The sequence below is a fragment of the Oncorhynchus keta genome, chromosome 17, assembly GCF_023373465.1.
Source record: "Oncorhynchus keta strain PuntledgeMale-10-30-2019 chromosome 17, Oket_V2, whole genome shotgun sequence".
NCBI lineage: Eukaryota > Metazoa > Chordata > Actinopteri > Salmoniformes > Salmonidae > Oncorhynchus > Oncorhynchus keta.
Window position 1 is genome coordinate 18,660,882 of NC_068437.1, and position 21,085 is coordinate 18,681,966.

A 21,085-nucleotide genomic window follows, 5' to 3' on the forward strand; every position below is an offset into this window, starting at 1 on the left:
AATAGCTGTGTGGTGATGCTCTCCATCCAACCTGACAGAGCTTGAGAGGATCTGCAGAGAAGAATGGAAAAACTCCCCAAATACAGACGTGCTAAGCTTGTAGCGTCATACCCAAGAAGACTCGAGGCTGTAATCCATACCAAAGGTGCGTCAACAAAGTACTGAGTAATGGGTAGGAATATTTATGTAAATGTGATTTCAGTTTTTTAAATTTTATACATTGACAAAAATTTTAAAAACGTTTTGCTTTGTCATTTATGAGTTAGTGTGTAGATTGATGAGGGGGGGAAATGATTTAATCCATTTTAGAATAAGGCTGTAATGTAACAACATGTGGGAAAAGTGAAGGGGTCTGAATACTGAATGCACACTGGGAAACAACCCATGTTGTGGGCCGTTTTAAACTAATCCCGGGTTGCTAATTGGTTTGATAACAAACAACTTTGTTCAGTCACGTTACCTATCTAGCAAACAACTTGACAGTAGGTTTAGGCAAATTTGATTGTCACAGGACTGAAGGGTCTGCTACTATGAATCCTACCTTTTTTGAAGCACATAGGCCTATTGTAAGCTTAAAATTAGGGATGCATGAAATCGGTGAACATATCGGAATTGGCCAATATTCGCTAAAAATGCCAACATCGGTATTGGCCCGATATCAGTTTTTAACATTGCCGTTAAACTAGACGACAAACCTGACGTGCATACATATATTATGTAGTGACATGACTTAATAATGGCACCCAAAAGTTTGCGCAACACAGCATTCATAACCTAGCCCACAATGTCTGCTATGTGGATCGAGCAGTCAACAAGTCAAGCAGTCATTTGAAAGAGTAACAACATTTCAGCGAGACAACTCAAAGGCAAAATCCATTAAAGCCAAGATAATGGAATTCATTGCCCTTGACAATCAACCGTTCTCTGTCGTGGGTGATGTTGGCTTTCACCGACTGGTCGAGCACCAGTACACACTACCAGGTGCGCTATCTTTCAGATGTTGCCCTACTGGAGTTACACAGTAATAGTATCACTTCTATTAGCTTCACGATATACATACTATGGAATGCCATTTGGGTCTTTGCGTGTCAAAAACAAAATACAGTAGCACTGTCAAAGCTGTACAAAAGAAAAGTCTGCAAACAAACAAACAAACACCGGCCCCGAGCGATGTGTTTACAATACCGAGTTGATAATAAAGCATAATTTGTTCAACCGCAACTTCTGGGGTAGCTAGCTTTAGCTAAGTACCTAGCTAGCACCAATACAACCAGCCTGAAAACAATGACCAGTAAGTATTAGCAATGACCGGAGTCCTTGAGTAAGTATTAGCAATGACCAGAATCCTTGAGTAAGTATTAGCAATGACCGGAAGTATTAGCAATGACCGGAGTCCTTGAGTAAGTATTAGCAATGACCAGAATCCTTGAGTAAGTATTAGCAATGACCAGAATCCTTGAGTAAGTATTAACTAGGTTGCCACTTGTTGTTCAGTTCATGAAAATAAATAGCTAGCGAGCCATTTAACCCTGTTGCCCAAAGCTTCCGTTATAAGCAGCCAGCTAGCTTCATCTGGCTAGTGAGGTTCGACCAGACCAGGTTGTGTTGTGAAGCTAGCCACAATAAGGATTAGGCACAACAGTGGAATTTGCAGTTTGCCTTCAAAATAAAAAGTGTGTAATTGACAGTGATGCAAATGAATACAAATAGTAGAATTATGCCACTTTTATTTTTGAAAGCTAACCAAAGTCCACTATTGTGCCTAATCATTATTGTAATCCTTAGGTTTAGATTATGTCTGGATTCGAACCAGGGACTGTAGTGACGCCTCTTGCACCGAGATGCAGTGTCTAAGACCACTGTGTCCATGTTTAACTATTTAACTGTGCTCGAATGCTTAAGGCAGCTAAAAATGCGTTTTTTTTTTTGGCAAGGAAAATATTTGATAACGGCCAAAAATGTAATATCGGTGCATCAACTAGTTAAACTATTTATTTCGGGGGCTCTTTGATGCCTAAAGTTTAAAAAGTTGAGAGCAGTGTGTGTGTGTGAGGAAGGGAGGGAGAGTGTGTGAGGAAGGGAGGGAGTGTGTGTGAGGAAGGGAGGGAGTGTGTGTGAGGAAGGGAGGGAGTGTGTGTGAGGAAGGGAGGGAGAGTGTTAACTAAAGAGTGAAACCGGTTTTGTGCAGTGTCTTCCCCTTACCGACACAAGGATATGCAGATCATTATGCATGTATATCATAGGAGGTTGGTGGTACCTTAACTGGGGAGGATGGACTCGTGGTAATTTCTGGAGCGGAATTCAATGTGCTGTATTGAGTAGAAGTGTGAATTCAATGACAGGTTTTTGGAGAACGTTTAGAAAACATGAACAAGCTTCCGGGGGACGGGGCGAGCTGGATGCTAGGCCACTGAATTTCTCCACTGTGGTATCTCGATACTACTCGGTATTGTGATACTTGTCCTGGTAATGTATCGTTTGTAAAATTGTTTTTTGTGACAAGCCTAGCAGAAACTGATACTCAGCTATTCTGTGCTATCAATCCACTTGATGAATCTCCTTCATAAAGCACAGCCTTGTTAAGAGTTTGTGGGGGGGGGGGACTTGAAAGTAGCCTTATCCTATTCATTCAATTGTAGTAGATACATTATCCAGCCTATGTAATGTCTCACCTATGGCCTCCAAGCATATTGAATTCTATTTAGCGAACTCCTTGGCACTTGCTTCAGAGCATATCAGCAAACCTAGAGTTTTGAGACAGTTGATTAATGGTCAACAGTTAGCATCCCTTTTAAAACTGTGGTTCTCTCCCTTGCCCTCAACATCCACCATGCAGTGGAACATTCATTCATACAAACCGGAGCTTTCAAACCATTATACCACAGAGCATTCAATTATTGAGGTCATTCTAATACGAGACAAGCAGATATTGCATTCAATATTGATTAGAATGGGTTGCTTTTCCTCCTGTAGCCTAACGGAGGGGAAATATTGTGGGGTGTACACTGCTTCTCACTCTGTTAGTACTTCTACCTCATTGTGATGCTCAAATCCCCACAGGATCAAGTGTTATTTTAACTAAAGGCCCTGGAAACAAACATCAGACAACAAAGAGTATATAAAAGCCCCATTTCAGCAACTGAATTTCATAGCAGCAGCTCAGTGTGTGTGTGTTACTGTTGTACGATTAATTGAATTCAGATAGAATGTGCAATATCCATATTGCAAGAGGCTGAGATTTTCTTCTTTAATACAACAAAAACTAGACTATGGTACCTCCAATGCACTGGACTCGGTACATCCACTTCCAACATGCATATAGGATGCTGACCAATCACAAGCAGGCACTTTCACTACCTGCATGGCATGCTGGCCAATCAGAATCATCCCTGCTTAGCGTGTGCAGTTAGATGCTAGTGAAGAGAGAAAGGGCTTCACACAGCATTGCCAACCCCTCCAGTGTGCTGTTCTCTGCATTCTGCTCCTGGTCCACAGCTCCGCCTCCTTGCTTTGGACAATTTCTCATTGCATGAGACTGAACGCTAGCATAAGCATAAAAATATATATTTGTTAATGCGCATGCGCAAATTAACGTTATGACGTTACTATGTCATGAAAGGGCTTCTTGCGACAAATGGAGCAACCAACAACTTTACTTGAAAAATTGTTGGCAACACTGGCTTCACAGACTGTCGGAAACACGAGTGCTGCTAGTGCTAATGAGTGTCGATTTGGTGCCAATGGGCGCATTTCCGGTGCTATGGCAGTATTTTGGCTACAGGCAAACCAATAGACCAAATACAAGTGTTGTGCAAAAAGTGCCTTAGAGTCATCGTGACAACAAGACACATTTAACTAGTCTCTGACCCCTCCTGTCTCAGCCTCCAGTATTTATGCTGCAGTAGTTTGTGTCGGGGGGCTAGGGTCAGTTTGTTATATCTGGAGTACTTCTCCTGTCCTGATGAACCATCCACTACTTTACAACAATTGCATGGTGAAAATAAAGCACCCAACAGCATCAAAGACCGTCAGCCATAGTAGCCACCTATGTTAAGCAGGCATTGGTTACCAATGCGTTTAAGTGCGCCCTAAGAAAAACCATCCCATAGACACATAGGTGATAGCTATATGATAGATTGATTTCTAAGACGACTGAAACCGAGCTCACACATGATTATTACGCGACTACAACAGACCTTTGGTCTAGTAGAACAACCGAGCCCTACATTCGTTTGAAAGTACACTTTATTGATGAGAAGTTTCAACTGAAAGATTGGTGCTTGCAAACATCATAGGCTACTTCCCCTGGGATCAAAACGGGAGAAAACATTGCTCGGGGGTTGAGAGAAACTTTAGCCGCCTGGAGCCTGAATGAGGAGCAACAAGTGTATATATAGATAATGGCGCAAACGTGGAATAGCTTCCTATTCCATATGCAGACTAAGGCTGCCTGAATAAATAATTAACTTAGATTATTTAAGAACTCAAAAGGAAATATGAACTCATGCTATTAATTAATTAATTAATTAGTTACGTGCTGTGCTCTGCTTATAAGCATACCCATTAAGCCCACTTCCATCTTTGGATTCAATTAAAAAATATTTATGCTGTTTAACATTTCAACCAATTAATCTGGTTATTGTATCCATAACAGCTTTTATTCTAAGCCAATCAGATGTTTTATTATTAAGTTACACAACTGTCTAAGTTCCCACTAGTGACCAATTTCAAAGCTGCAAAAAGAATTTCAGCCAAAAACTCAGATAAACACATTTTCCAGATATTGTTTGGACCTTCTCAGATAAGTAAAAATACTTTATTGTACTGATATATGGACATGCAAGCATATTTCATGGGCATTAATGACTATTTCTTGCCAATTAAAAATGTGTTTTTCACACTAGCAGTTGTCAGTTAGGGCTGTGGCAGTCATGAAATTGTCAGCCAGTGATTGTCAAGCAAATAACTGCCGGTCTCATGGGAATTGACTGTTAATTAACATAAACACATTCAGCATCTCCTGGCCTCCACACATAGCCTTACAAGCCACTGATGCAGTCCTTTGGAACATTTACATGTTAAAAAGTCAAATAAATCCATGTAATATAGCCTACACCATCACAATGAATCCATGATTTATTTTAGACAGGTCTAAAGAAACATGATATGAAGTAAAGGAACAGAAAGAGGAACAGAATAGCATACTCTGCGTTGTCCTTATGTTAGGTCCTGAGCTGGCTATGCCAAATGGCTGTGGGCTACACTAGCTCATTAAGCAGACAAGATTTGCTTAGAATTCCGTGGCATTATTTTATAGTACCAAGAATACAATTAAACATAGCTGAAAAAATATAAATTATATTTTCTCCAAACGATTTGAGGCAGTGTGCACATGCAGCAATTCTTTGTTGAGTGGTTAAGAAACAGCTACTCCTTAATTAATGCTAAATTTAGAGTTATTTATCTAAAATTAGTTGTGATACAAATGTTGAGCTATATGTTTTGATTTTAATACATTCTAAGGCTGCATGATGTGACTAATGATGATTACAAAAAGTCAAATGAAAGTCATGAGCTCTGCTTTGTTTTGTTTTTTTGCACAGGCTGTACACACTTCATCAGTCTCTCATTCACAATTTGTCAAGCACTTGATAATGCCTCGAATTTTCCGGCTGCATTTCCTTTGTGAGGCCATAACTCCCCTAAAAAAAGCACCTCTCACTCACATGATCAGGTCTTTCTAACAGGCTACAAGAGAAGACACACATACGGGAAGCAACTACACGTGTCCTTATCCATTTCCGAGGCGCATAATGAAGATATTGGAAGAACTGTCCACATTTACTTTTCATCAGCCAACAAGCTGAGTAGGTCTAACGAACAGCAAAAGTACTAGCCTATGTCAATCTACTATCACCCATAGTACAAAAGTCAACCTATTCTATTCTGTGCAATAAATAAATATTCCAAACAGTCTGGGACAGTTGTGGGATGCGATAGATGCCAAATTAATACAACCACGAGCATCAAAAAACCTGCTTTAAGCAATGCGCCGATGCAACAGAGAACGTTTAAGCTTAAAATGTTGATAAACGATAAGACTATTTCTTCACATTATAAGTGGAGCAATGCACACACGGCAGAAGGCCATAAATACAAATGTTCCATTAGCAGGAAAACACCCATCTCAAGTGACCACAATTGTGATTTTGCTAGTACTGCTTTTATTACAAAGGTGCATTTTTATTATCAAAATTATCTTCCCCAAACTTGAAACTGACTTAATGCGAATGTATGCCAGTTAGGCTCTACACCCGTTGCAAAGTGGATTAATGTGCTTAATTTGAAGAAGTTATTTGGCCACTTTAGTTGTGATACAACCCTGATTGAAACATATGCCTATGAGCTACATGAGGTGTGATTATGATTTGAAAAAGTAGCAAAAAAGAAAAAAGCATGCACTGTTTGCATTAAGCTGGGTATCATTCACAAGTGATAATATACACTGCTCAAAAAAATAAAGGGAACACTTAAACAACACAATGTAACTAGACAACAGGTGGAAATTATAGGCAATTAGCAAGACACCCCCAATAAAGGAGTGGTGCTGCAGGTGGTGACCACAGACCACTTCTCAGTTCCTATGCTTCCTGGCTGATGTTTTGGTCACTTTTGAATGCTGGCGGTGCTTTCAATATAGTGGTAGCATGAGACGGAGTCTACATCCCACAAGTGGCTCAGGTAGTGCAGCTCATCCAGGATGGCACATCAATGCGAGCTGTGGCAAGAAGGTTTGCGGTGTCTGTCAGCGTAGTGTCCAGAGCATGGAGGCGCTACCAGGAGACAGGCCAGGACATCAGGAGACGTGGAGGAGGCCAGGCCGTAGGAGGGCAACAACCCAGCAGCAGGACCGCTACCTCCACCTTTGTGCAAGGAGGAGCAGGAGGAGCACTGCCAGAGCCCTGCAAAATGACCTCCAGCAGGCCACAAATGTGCATGTGTCTGCTCAAACGGTCAGAAACAGACTCCGTGAGGGTGGTATGAGGGCCTGACGTCCACAGGTGGGGGTTGTGCTTACAGCCCAACACCGTGCAGGACATTTGGCATTTGCCAGAGAACACCAAGATTGGCAAATTCGCCACTGGCCCCCTGTGCTCTTCACAGATGAAAGCAGGTTCACACCGAGCACATGTGACAGAGTCTGGAGACGCCGTGGAGAACGTTCTGCTGCCTGCAACATCCTCCAGCATGACCGGTTTGGCAGTGGGTCAGTCATGGTGTGCGGTGGCATTTATTTGGGGGGCCGCACAGCCCTCCATGTGCTCGCCAGAGGTAGCCTGACTGCCATTAGGTACCGAGATGAGATCCTCAGAACCCTTGTGAGACCATATGCTGGTGCGGTTGGCCCTGGGTTCCTCCTAATGTAAGACAATGCTAGACCTCATGTGGCTGGAGTGTGTCAGCATTTCCTGCAAGTGGAAGGCATTGATGCTATGGACTGGCCCGTCCGTTCCCCAGACCTGAATCCAATTGAGCACATCATGTCTTGCTCCATCCACCAATGCCACGTTGCACCAGATTGTCCAGGAGTTGGCGGATGCTTTAGTCCAGGTCTGGGAGAAGATCCCTCAGGAGACCATCCGCCACCTCATCAGGAGCATGCCCAGGCGTTGTAGGGAGGTCATACAGGCACGTGGAGGCCACACACACTACTGAGCCTCATTTTGACTTGTTTTAAGGACATTACATCAAGGTTGGATCAGCCTGTAGTGTGGTTTTCCACTTTAATTTTGAGTGACTCCAAATCCAGACCTCCATGGGTTGATAAATTTGATTTCCATTGATAATTTGTGTGATTTTGTTGTCAGCACATTCAACTATGTAAATATAAAAGTAATTCATAAGAATTTAATTCATTCAGATCTAGGATGCGTTATTTTAGTGTTCCCTTAATTTTTTTGAGCAGTGTATTTTACAAGTGATATTGTCAACCATTACACTATTCTTGATTTAATCGTCTTCACAAGTGATGCGTCGATATTACATTTTTGGATGATACAGATATTTTCCGTGCCCAAAGAAAACGATACCGATACTTAACATTTTAGCAGCCTTTTAAGCATTCTAGTACAGTTAAATAGTAAACACACACACATGGACACAGCGGTCTAAGGCACTGCATTTCAATGCAAGAGGTGTCACTACAGACCCTGGTTCGAATCCAGGCTGTATCACATACGGCCGTGATTGGGAGTCGCATAGGGCGGCGCACAATTGGCCCAGCATCATCTGGGTTTGGCTGTCAGTGTCAATAAGAGTTTGTTCTTAACTGACCTGCCTAGTTAAAAATAAAGGTCTCTCACACAACAAAAAGTTATTTTGTTGGCATTTACTTATGTCCCCATTACCAGTAAAACATAATCAAAACCTATGTCTTTCTAGCACTTACTTGCTGTGCTGTTTTGTTGTTCAGTCATTTCATTCTCAACCAGGATTTCTATGGAATGCTGTTTGGGTCTTTGCGTGTCAAACAATACTATTAAACGTGTCAAATAAGCTTGCTGACCAATCAGGACCTGAATATGACTGCACATCATAATTTAATGTGTTCATACATTTGACATAGTTATTACACATTGATTACACTGTCACTCATATGTCACAACGATTCATCGAGATGTATGCTATGATGCTGGTAGAGTTGTCTCGCACACCTACAGTGAGTGCTGTTCATTTTTAAAAAAGCTAGCTAGCTCATGGATGAAAACTACGTTCCCCCAGGACCAGGATTGAGAACCACTACACATCCTATAGAAATGTTGTGCAACATGAGCGCTCATGAAGTGTTTGATTAGATTTGCATTGGTGTCAGAGTGATTAGAGGGACAATAGAGTGCTGAGTACCAGGCAGTTAGCACGTTTGGTAGGCTACTAATGACCCTCAGCAGCATCAGAGCTTGGAGAAGCCTAATTACCGTAACTAAACGTTCAAATGGTATTTGACTGCCATCATGACTCGTGACCGCCAGTGTGGCAGTAATACGGTCCCCAAAACACCCCTAGTCACAGTCACACAGTGGCATCATAACTTGGTGAACTACAACAAGATTGCCTGAAATCTTTCATAGCTAACGTTAAATATATTTTGTCTTATTTTACTGTTAAATTAAGCTTGCATTGTTATATAGATTACATTTATTTCAGGTGGGCTTAAAGGGTACAGTAGCACAAAAAGCACTCCCTCTATAATGAATGTAAATGACAATAAATAAACATTGTTCAATATGATCACAACTAACTGTGCATAATATTGTAGTCTGTAGTGTTTATGTATACCCCAAACCACTGGTTTCCAAATAGTTCAGTAGTAGACTTTGCTATTCACCATAATCACAGTTGTTCCTATCAGGCCCAGTATGCTCCTATTAGGCCTGGTTTGTATTGACACAAATTGGGATAGTGTGTTGATATCCCTAATATTCAATGATCAAGAGCATAATTTTGTTGTTCAGATTTATGTTGATTAAAAACAAACTACAGTGACACATTATGCATCTAGCTATGGTGCGATTACCAAGATTGGAAACCTCTGTACTCTCTCCAAGACTTTTGGGGTGGACAGGTAGTCCTTGATGCAGAGAGAGAAGAATAAGATCAGGGTTGAAGGATAGAAGACCTACAAGAGCTGGACAAAAATGCAAACAAATGAGGGACAAGAGGATGACTATTGGGTGACTGCTCATGCACTTCTGGGTGGGGGCATTGTCATATTGTTGTCCTTTATTCATACAGCTGATCCTGTTTTTGGTCCACCAGCTGTCCATTTGTAATACAAATCAAATCACATTTTATTTGTCACATACACATGGTTAGCAGATGTTAATGCGAGTGTAGCGAAATGCTTGTGCTTCTAGTTCCGACAATGAGTAATAACCAACAAGTAATCTAACTAACAATTCCAAAACTACTGTCTTATACACAGTGTAAGGGGATAAAGAATATGTACATAAATATATATGAATGAGTGATGGTACAGAGCAGCATAGGCAAGATACAGTAGATGGTATCGAGTACAGTATATACATATGAGATGAGTATGTAAACAAAGTGGCATAGTTAAAGTGGCTCGTGATACATGTATTACATAAGGATGCAGTAGATGATAGAGTACAGTATATACGTATGCATATGAGATGAATACTGTAGGGTAAGTAACATTATATAAGGTAGCATTGTTTAAAGTGGCTAGTGATATATTTTACATCATTTCCCATCAATTCCCATTATTAAAGTGGCTAATAATAATAAATAATAAGCTGTTTTTAGTCCCTCGGTCCCAGCTTTGATGCACGTTGACCTTTTATTGTCCTTGATGATCTTTATGGCCTTCCTGATAACCGGGTGGTGTAGGTGTCCTGGAGGGCAGGTAGTTTGCCCCCGGTGATGCGTTGTGCAGACCTCACTACCCTCTGAGAGCCTTACGGTTGTGGGCGAAGCAGTTGCCGTACCAGGCGGTGATACAGCCCGCCAGGATGCTCTCGATTGTGCATCTGTAGAAGTTTGTGAGTGCTTTTGGTGACAAGCCGAATTTCTTCAGCCTCCTGAGGTTGAAGAGGCGCTGCTGCGCCTTCTTCACGATGCTGTCTGTGTGAGTGGACCAATTCAGTTTGTCTGTGATGTGTTGGTGTTCCAGTGGATAGGGGTGTTCCCTCTGCTGTTTCCAAGCGTTGAGTGTGAGGTTATTTTCCTGACACCACACTCGAGGGCACTCACTCCCTGTAGGCAGTCTCGTCGTTGGTGGTAGTCAAGCCTACCACTGTTGTGTTGTCCGCAAACTTGATGATTGAGTTGGAAGCGTGCGTGGCCACGCAGTCGTGGGTGAACAGGGAGTACAGGAGAGGGCCCCAGTGTTGAGGATCAGCGGGGTGGAGATGTTGTTGCCTACCCTCACCACCTGGGGGCAGCCTGTCAGGAAGTCCAGTTCCCAGTTGCACAGGGTGGGGTCGAGACCCAGGGTCTCGAGCTTGGAGGGTACTATGGTGTTGAATGCCGAGCTGTAGTCGATGAACAGCATTCTCACATAGGTATTCCTCTTGTCCAGATGGGTTAGGGCAGTGTGCAGTGTGATTGAGATTGCATCGTCTGTGGACCTATTTGGGCGGTAAGCAAATTGGAGTGGGTCTAGGGTGTCAGGTAGGGTGGAGGTGATATGGTCATTGACTAGTCTCAAAGCACTTCATGATGACGGAAGTGAGTGCTACGGGGCGGTAGTCGTTTAGCTCAGTTACCTTAGCTTTCTTGGGAACAGGAACAATGGTGGCCCTCTTGAAGCATGTGGGAACAGCAGACTGGTATAGGGATTGATTGAATATGTCCGTAAACACACCGGCCTGCTGGTCTGCGCGTGCTCTGAGGGCGCGGCTGGGGATGCCGTCTGGGCCTGCAGCCTCGCGAGGGTTAACACGTTTAAATGTTTTACTCACCTCGGCTGCAGTGAAGGAGAGCCTGCATGTTTTCGTTGCAGGCCGTGTCAGTGGCACTGTATTGTCCTCAAAGCGGGCAAAAAAGTTATTTAGTCTGCCTGGGAGCAAGACATCCTGGTCCGTGACTGGGCTGGTTTTCTTCTTGTAGTCCGTGATTGACTGTCGAGCCTGCCACATACCTCTTGTGTCTGAGCCGTTGAATTGAGATTCTACTTTGTCTCTATACTGACGCTTAGCTTGTTTGATAGCCTTGCAGAGGGAATAGCCGCACTGTTTGTATTCAGTCATGTTACCAGTCACCTTGCCCTGATTAAAAGCAGTGGTTCGCGCTTTCAGTTTCACGTGAATGCTGCCATCAATGCACGGTTTCTGGTTAGGGAATGTTTTCATCATTGCTATGGGAACGACATCTTCAACTCACGTTCTAATGAACTCGCACACCGAATCAGCGTATTCGTCAATGTTGTTATCTGACGCAATACGAAACATATCCCAGCCCACGTGATGGAAGCAGTCTTGGAGTGTGGAATCAGCTTGGTCGGACCAGCATTGGACAGACCTCGGACCAGCGTTGGACAGACCTCAGCGTGGGAGCTTCTTGTTTTAGTTTCTGTCTGTAGGCAGGGCTCAACAAAATGGAGTCGTGGTCAGCTTTTCCGAAAGGAGGGCGGGGCAGGGCCTTATATGCGTCGCGGAAGTTAGAGTAACAATGATCCAAGGTTTTTCCAGCCCTGGTTGCACAATCGATATGCTGATACAATTTAGGGAGTCTTGTTTTCAGATTAGCCTAGTTAAAATCCCCAGCTACAATGAATGCAGCCTCAGGATGTATGGAATCCAATTTGCAAAGAGTCAAATAAAGTTTGTTCAGAGCCATCGATGTGTCTGCTTGGGGGGGGAATATATACGGCTGTGATTATAATCGAAGAGAATTCTCTTGGTAGATAATGCGGTCGACATTTGATTGTGAGGAATTCTAAATCAGGTGAACAGAAGGATTTGAGTTCCTGTATGGAGAGAGGTTTGAAACAGTCTTCATATAGGCTTTAAGAAGACAAGCTGTACTAATTAACAAGAATAGCAGTACCAATTAAGCCCAGTCCAGACTTTTTATATATTTAATATTATAAAGATTAAGTCTTATTAAAAAAAAGGTTAATTAAAGTAAAAAAAGAGATTCATCTATTATTTTACCTCGACTTAAACACATTTTTTAAGAGGGCAGTACATGTTAGAAATGTCTTAACTTAGATTTTGGTGGGCTTAGTAGGTACACTGACCCAATACCTCCATGATCATGTTAAAGATTAAAGTTTGGTAATCCACTACATAACAAAAAGTATGTAGGCACCTGCTCACCATAATCATGGGCATTAATATGGAGTTGGTCCTCCCTTTGCTGCTATAACAGCCTCCACTCTTCTGTGAAGTAGTGAGGAAATTTGACGAACTGAGTTGTTGGAAAGGTGGCATACTATGACAGTGTCACTTTGAAAATCACTGAGCTCTTCAGTAAGGCCATTCTACTGCTAATGTTTTGTCTATGGTGATTGCATGGCTGTGTACTCGATTTTATACACCCATCAGCAACAGCTGTGGATGAAATAGACAAATCCATTCCCTGACGAAGGCCATGCAGCCGAAACATATATATATTTTTTTATTAAAAACTGTTTCCATTGAACATGCCATACAAATAAAGGTGTTTTAAAATGTATTAATTATATGAAGTGCCTTGGTCCTCCTTTCTTTTTGATGACCAATTTACAACTTTTACCAAAGAGCACCTTGTGTCTACCAAGATCTACTATCGTGTACCTTGGCAGCGCTTCCCTTCCTCCTCTTTTTCTACAAGCCAAATCCACTCATTTGAAGGGGTGTCCACATACTCTATATATACAAATGTATGTAGGTGTAATAACCTTATCTATCATCATATGTATAACATATGATGCTCCAGTGTGTACTTAACCATAAACATCAATGCCTTTCTTAAAATCAATACACAAGTATATTTTTAAACCTGCATATTTAGCTAAAAAAATCCAGGTTAGCAGGCAATATTAACCAGGTGAAATTGTGTCATCTCTTGCGTTCATTGCACGCAGAGTCAGTCTATATGCAACAGTTTGGGCCGCCTGGCTCTTTGCGAACTAATTTGCCAGAATTTTACGTAATTATGACATAACATTGAAGGTTGTGCAATGTAACAGGAATATTTAGACTCATGGATGCCACCCATTAGATAAAATACGAAACGGAATAAACGTTTTGTTTTCGAGGTGATTGTTTACGGATTTGGCCTAAGGCTCGTATTTCTGTGTGTTTATTATAGTTAAGTCTTATGATTTGATAGAGCAGTCTGACTGAGGGGTGGTAGGCAGCAGCAGGCTCGTAATAGTCAAAGGTATATGGTTTAGAGAGAAATAGCAGACGTGTTATAATTCCTGTAAGAACTTGCGGCTGAACATAAACTTCCGTAGAGAATGTCTTGATCTACTTCAAATAAGGTCTGTGTTTCGTACAGGCTTAAACCGCCTCTGCATTTTGATACCCGTGTAAATTTCACTAGGATAAGGTAACGTTTGTCAAAATATTTTCATAAATCCACTCTACAAAAAAAATGATCTTCGCTTATATTTAGCTAATATTGATCAGAGTTACTTTGTCCTATGGATATCTACACAGTTATAAAATTGGCACGGTGGTGTAAGCCTACACGAAACAGACCTTATTTTAAGTGAATCTAAAAATATCCTATGGAATAAATTAATGAAGGAACCGCTTTTCAGATTTTGCTAGAAGGTGTCATGGGAATTATGACTCACACTGTGGTAGTCAATTCTTACCATGCCCATTATTAAAATAGGATTTCCTGCATATAGAAATTACAGTTTTTGTTTTCAACAATCATTCATGTTATTTGAGACAATTGATTTTATTTATATATTATATTAAGTTAAAATAAGTGTTCATTGTTCATTCAGTATTGTTGCAATTGTCATTACCAAAATATGTGTAATATATATATATATATATTTAAAAAATGATTTATTTTTTAATTATTATTATTTAAAATCGGTATCGGCTTTTTTTGTCCTCCAATAATCGGTATCAGCGGTGAAAAATCATAATCGGTCGACCTCTATACTCTACCCTGACATGTTTAAACCATGTCTGATGGAATTATCAAGTTTTCACCCAATTGTTTGAAAATCGCAATTCATAAAATCGTAACTGCAAATATCTGCAAATAAATAAATAAATATTTTGTCCAAATCGTGCAGCGTGTTGATGTGCTGACATGCAGTTTGAATTCTGCAGCGGAGAGGGGTTTGGGGTCAGTTGTGGCAGGTTGGGGGAGCAGGCAGGCAGGCAGGCAGGCAGGCAGGCACACACACACACACACATACATACATACATACATACATACATACATACATACATACATATCAGCAGGGTGATTCACAATGTCAGGTTGACAGGAAACACAATGCATGGGTCAGTCACAAAAGATGGGGCACACAGCAAGCTGTGCAGATGCAGAGGGGAGGGAGGGGGCGCATGGAACGGTGGGGTGGACCGTTGGGGTTTGCCAAAATCAAGGGGGGCTGGAAGAGGGGGACGTGCAGCCAATTGTCCTGTACCACTTACGCCGGCAAAAGTTGCTGACCCAGGTGCAGGCACTGACAGTGAGGATCTGAGGGGGGGTCTGCATCGGTCCCAAAAAGTGTTCCCTCTAGAGGCTGAGCTGATAGAGCTGCTGTGACGTCTGAGGGGTGATAAAAAAATAATTTTATAAAAAAATAAAAATAAAAAAAACACATGATTTCCATTGTGCTTTTTCTTTGTGGGGTTGCCTAACTGGCTTCTCGTCTGTCTATTCAACCTAAGAAAAGTTATTTTCTAACAGAAGGTAAAATAAATCAATATCACATTAAGGATAATTGCAATACAGGTTATTATTGGCGGATTTCAGCTTACTTCCAACACAGCGGCAGTTTCATTATGATATACATTTATGCCCATATCGTCCAGAGACAGTAAACAAAGCATTTTAAGTCAGAAGGGAAACAGCAATACAGCTTGTGTTCGGACATAACTTAGGCCGGGTAACCATAACATGGCCAAAGAAGTTCCTGTGGTGGTTGATATTGCCAATAGTAACTGTCAGTCAACCCCAGCGGGATTGGGACGTTGCTGAATCATTCACTGTGAGACTAGACCTAACCTCCAGGACATCCACACATGAATGGGACCTTTAAATTACATTGCCACTAGGCAACCTGGAAACAAAGGTCCCTATTTTCCATCTTGTTTCTTCCCTCCGTACACATCTCAGCCCTTCTGACTGAATGCCTTTCCAGGATCTTTTCACAGAGAGTGTTGGTATTCCAGTGCTACTCCTCCATGTCAGAGACAGGGAGGATGGAGGAGGACGGGGGGCTTTTTCAGGGCGAGTCAGAAGCTGGCAACTTGTCTCTGCGTTAGTAATGCTTAATGGATTACCAGCTGGCTTGCAGTCTGTCCTAATATCCAAGAGCTTCTATCAATCTGCAGGGACTCGACCAGGAACCAACGGCAATTGGGAAATGGCTGGTATCTGTGCAACTGAGGCCATGTGGGTTCAAACCATCACACTACTTTGACAGCCAGTGAGTGAGTCTAATGACATTGTGTTTGAAATAATGGCTCAAGGGAGTCAGGGACATTCAAGCCAGAAGCTTTCAAAAATGAGATTCTCCTGAGTAGAATAGAGGTGATCTTTGGGGGTGGGGGTATGAGGAGTTGGGAGGGACTTATTCCTTCAAGGCTGAGAAACAATGGTTATAGAGGCCACTTTGCCCTCCTTGTTCCCAATGGACCAGAGAGAAAAGCCGAACACTAAAAGCAAGAAGAGACTAGAGCAGGATATTAGCGGCACTTACAATCTAAAACAGAAATAATTATATTCTGGACTGAATCTCCCATCTAAAGTGGAACCAACTTAATAATGGGTCTGCGAACTTGTGCGACTGGGAAAAGGGAAAATCCCTGTCCCAAGTTGTGTTGTCAATGCCATCGGTCATTGCAAATGAAACAATTTTCTACAACTAATGAGGCTATTTAGTTTTACTGCAGCACTAATATTAGCTTTATTTTCTGAGTCTCCAAGGTCCCAGTTCGCTCCTAGTCTTATTATGTAGACCTCTAATTATGCAGTAGGGGGCCAAATAACATCTATTTTTCTTCTTAGAACAACTTATTTACGTAAATAAAATCAACAGTATGTGTTATGATCATTATTAAACAGAGACCTTAAATGACATCCCTATATGCCAGCCATCAAGATGTAGCTCGGCTGATGAATCATCTTCAAAACCTGGATGGTGGGCAGCTAGCCTAACTTCCCATCCAAACCTAGCTAGCAGATTGTAACGGGCTAATGTGATGCTCCATTAGCCGGTACAGGTTTGCAAATAAAAAGATCTACACCCATGCAAAAATATGGTACAAAACATGGATTTAAAGTAGAACTGAGTATTTTAGCAACATGAAATCTTAAAACTTGTTCATGTACACTCCCAGGTAGAATATGTTTTTTTATTTTTTTATTCTGACGAGCGAGCACTTAGATAACCTATAATTGCAAAAGTATGTGGACATCCTTCAAAATTTGTGACTTTGGCAATTCCAGCCAAATCCGTTGCTGACAGGTCTATAAAAATAAAGCACACAGCCAGGCAATTTCCATAGATAAACATTGGCAATACAATGGCCTTACTGAAGAGCTCAGCAACTTTCAATGTGGCACCATCATAGGATGCCACCTTTCCAACAAGTCAGTTTGTCAAATTTCTTCCCTGCTAGAGCTTCTCCGGTCAACTGTAAGTGCTGTTATTATGAAGTGGAAGCATCTAGGAGCAACAACAACTCAGCCACGAGGTGGTAGGCCACACAAGCTTAAAGAACAGGACCGCCGAGTGCCAAAGCTCGTAGTGAGTAAAACTGTCTGTCCTCGGTTGCAACACTCACTACCGAGTTCCAAACTGCCTCTGGAAGCAATGTCAGCACAATAACTGTTTGTCGGGAGCTTCATGAAATTGATTTCCATGGCCGAGCAGCTGCACACAAGCCTAAGATCACCATGCGCAATGCCAAGTGTCGACTGGAATGGTGTAAAGCTCGTCGCCATTGGACTCTGGAGCAGTGGAAATGTGTTCTCTGGAGCAACGAAGCACGCTTCACCATCTGGCAGTCCGAAGGACAAATCTGGGTTTGGTGGATTCCAGGAGAACGCTACCTGCCCAAATGCATAGTGCCCACTGTAAAGTTTGGTGGAGGAGGAATAATGGTCTGTGGCTATTTTTCATGGTTCGGGCCTACCCTTAGTTCCAGTGAAGGGAAATCTTAACGCTACAGCATACAATGATATTCTAGACAATTCTGTGCTTCCAACTTTGTGGGTCCAACAGTTTGTGGAAGGTCCTTTCCTGTTTCAGCATGACAATGCCCCCGTGCACAAAGCGATGTCCATACAGAAATGGTTTGTCGAGATCAGTGTGGAAGAAATTGACTGGCCTGAACAGAGCCCTGACCTCAACCCCATCAAACACCTTTGGAATTAATTGGAACGCAGACTGAGTCAGGCCTAATCACCCAACATCAGTGCCTGACCTCAATAATGCTCTTTTTAGCTGAATGGAAACAAATCCTCGCAGCAATGTTCCAACATCTAGTGGAAAGCCTACCCAGAAGAGTGGAGGCTGTAATAGCAGGACGCTCTGGCCGAGGAGTAGGGTTCCTCACTATTGGCAGTCAAGCACACAAGCTAACTGGCTAAAGTTGGCTAGCTTACTAGCTACTTACAGACACAAATGAGAGAGCACCTCACTCTGACCATTTTACTCGCCCTAGCCCGAGCTGGTTAGGCTGTTTTCATGTTATGTAGAATGTTAGTCACTAACTGTGCTGCTGGCAAAATTTGTATTACTTTCTTTGCTGACACCAGTCACTTTCAGCAGGTGTTGCATGTTCGTAAATTCATCAATTAATCTGCACTCTGGTACACTCAGACGTTAGTGCTCTAAAATCAGAGTAGACAGGCAGAGTGAATTTACAAACACAAGAGATATGCTAACTGTGGATAACAATCATTCAAGTTCAGCATAGCTAGCTAGCAAAGCGATTTACATTTTTTGCAAGCTAACCAAATGATACCTGTATCTACCTAGCTGTAGCCACTGAAAAAAGTTAGTCACTCAATCACATGCCATCCTCCCAGCAGCTAGCTAGCTAACGTTAAGCTCTGTGTTTTTAACCTGTTAAATAAATAGCTACATAAATAGATACGCTAGCCTATTAGCCACATTATGACGGACTTGTGATCATTTCCTTTGCTAGTTTGATTGTATTGACATTCCCTGCCTTAGTTACATTTGTCCGTTTTTGTCCAAAATAGTCAACTGAAACAGTGCATCCATTATAGGTGGAGGCAGCAAACAATGTACCAGGCCAGCTGTGATTTACAACCTGACAGCAATATATTTTGGACTACCAAGAAATGTATTGGTGAATTATATTAATCATGCATTGAACTGCATCCATCTATTCTACCATCAATGCCTTACTCTGTCATGGAATTTTGAATCAAATATAACCTTTTTTTAAAACCTCTTATAAAAGTTGTTTTTGAAGCATAAACTGTGAATGTGATATTATGATTGTGTGCGTTTCATATCTGCAAAGTAGTTCAAATGCTGTCATTTCCACTTGAATATCTTTATGAGTTATCTGGTTTTTGTCGAACAGACATTTCTAAGAAATGTTAACCTGAATCGAGAATTTAGACAGTATCTCCAAAGACATCACATGGAGCATCACATCAGCCCGTTACAATCTGCTAGCTAATAAAACTAATGTGTGAGAAATAATATGGTAACAAAGTATCACCTCGCCTACAACTGTTGAAACAGCTCAGGGACCTCTAGCCAACAGCAGTTTTAACATTTGTTAGAATGAAAACAAAAAGTGTAAACAAAAGGTGTGTGTGTGTGTGTGGGGGGGAGAATCGATCAGATTTCAATGGCTATTCAATTAGTCATATTCAATGATTCAGTAATTATTAGTAACGTTAGATGCTAATGGATTTTCAGTTTTGTTATTGAGTGGGGATGTCAATTGAGTTAGTCCATATCTAAAAAGTACTAAAAGTTGAATACATCCAAATGTGGTTTCTTAGCTAGTTGGCTTGGCTAGAAAGCTTCCACATGCTATTGGACCGAACTGACCGAACCGTCAAAGCATCCCAACGTTGCTTCAGTCTGATTATGATTGGAAAAGCTCACATTGGTAAGGGAAGTTAACCTGGCTGCTGACATAGCCACGGCCAAACATCGTTTTATTTTGAAAATATAAAAACTACGAGGTCTGCGCTTTCACGATGGTTTTGTAAATGAGTAACGTTAGCCAGCTAGTTAACCTAATCTACCTAACCGCTTTGCAAGCTAACTACAGTAGCCTGTTACATTAGCTAGGGCGGAGGGGGGGGTCTAGTCTAGTGACCACAAAGTGGCACCAAGGAAATAAGATTAACCTTGTTTTAGCTATCTACCTAGCTAGCTAGCTAGTTACGTATACTAGGCAAATAAGTTATTCAACAGCCTAACCAGGCACTTCGCTAGGCTAACAGTTAGCAAGCTAGCAAACAACCCAACTTTAGCTAGCTAAATGTTACCCCTGTTCTGTCAAGACTTTAGTCAGACAAGCTAGCAAACATTATCCACATAAACGAACATTTGTAAAGTAATAACGCTTGACTGTATACTCACATAAATATGGTTGTTAGACAGGAACCCAAGAGGTGTACAGTTTCTGGTCAATTGCTAAAGCCATTATTTAAATTTCACTCTAGTAGTTGAGGTCCTTTCAAGCCACTTTGTCTGCAGCTGAGTTCTGTCTGAGGTGGGAAATCAGAAAAATTCATATCCAGTGGCCTCGATTGCAAGTGATTGACGTGTCCTCACCCAATCCCGTTAACCTATTTCATGCAAATCTGCACAACAGCCAATAAAAGTAGACCTTTCTGGAAATGGGCGCGAATTTGACAACTAATACACCAATCGAATTGAATGACGAAGTGGGTTTCGCCCTTCTCCTCTTGACAGTAACAGCAAAACAATAGCACGCCCGTCGACAATTAATTACAGTACAGAGATACAGTAATTTGCAAGAACGCTCGCCACAACCTCTATAATTTGTCTTAAATTACTGTTTTTCTCATGTCTTCCCACAAATGTTAGGGCACTCTATCCCTAGCCATGATATTACTCGAAAAACAAGGCTTTTTACAAAATATGCCACATCAACTCAAAAATGAAAAGGAACAAACAAGGAAAAATACAACATGCTAGTTAATCTGGTAGGTATTTTTATTCGGTTCATTTTTTGCACTGCGACTTGATATAGCCTTTTTTTTGTGGTGTGGGTTAATCTACCATTTTGCATTTACCTAGTGTAGAGTTCCCTCTAGTGGAACTAGGCCTACAACTGTACCCCGATGCATACATTTTTGCATATAGTGCAAATAAAACGTCACTTTGTCCACAGAAAAGCCATTTTCA

General features: G+C 41.6%; 1 protein-coding gene across 2 annotated transcripts in view; it reads right to left on the reverse strand.

The window, feature by feature from the left end:
- Window positions 1–20,445, reverse strand: part of LOC118376619 (kelch-like protein 25) — a 49,051-nt gene extending 28,606 nt beyond the window's left edge. Inside the window, exons 1-2 of one of the 2 annotated variants that reach the window (XM_035763346.2) lie at window positions 20,294–20,433; window positions 15,138–15,255 (exon numbers count right to left, since the gene is read on the reverse strand). In XM_035763346.2, the coding sequence (XP_035619239.1) occupies window positions 15,138–15,201 (64 nt within the window). In that variant the 5' untranslated portion in view covers window positions 15,202–15,255; window positions 20,294–20,433. Of the gene's footprint in view, window positions 1–15,137; window positions 15,256–20,293 lie in introns of both variants that reach the window. The other variant, XM_035763347.2, reaches the window with a different exon arrangement.
- Between the last annotated feature and the right edge of the window lie 640 nt (window positions 20,446–21,085).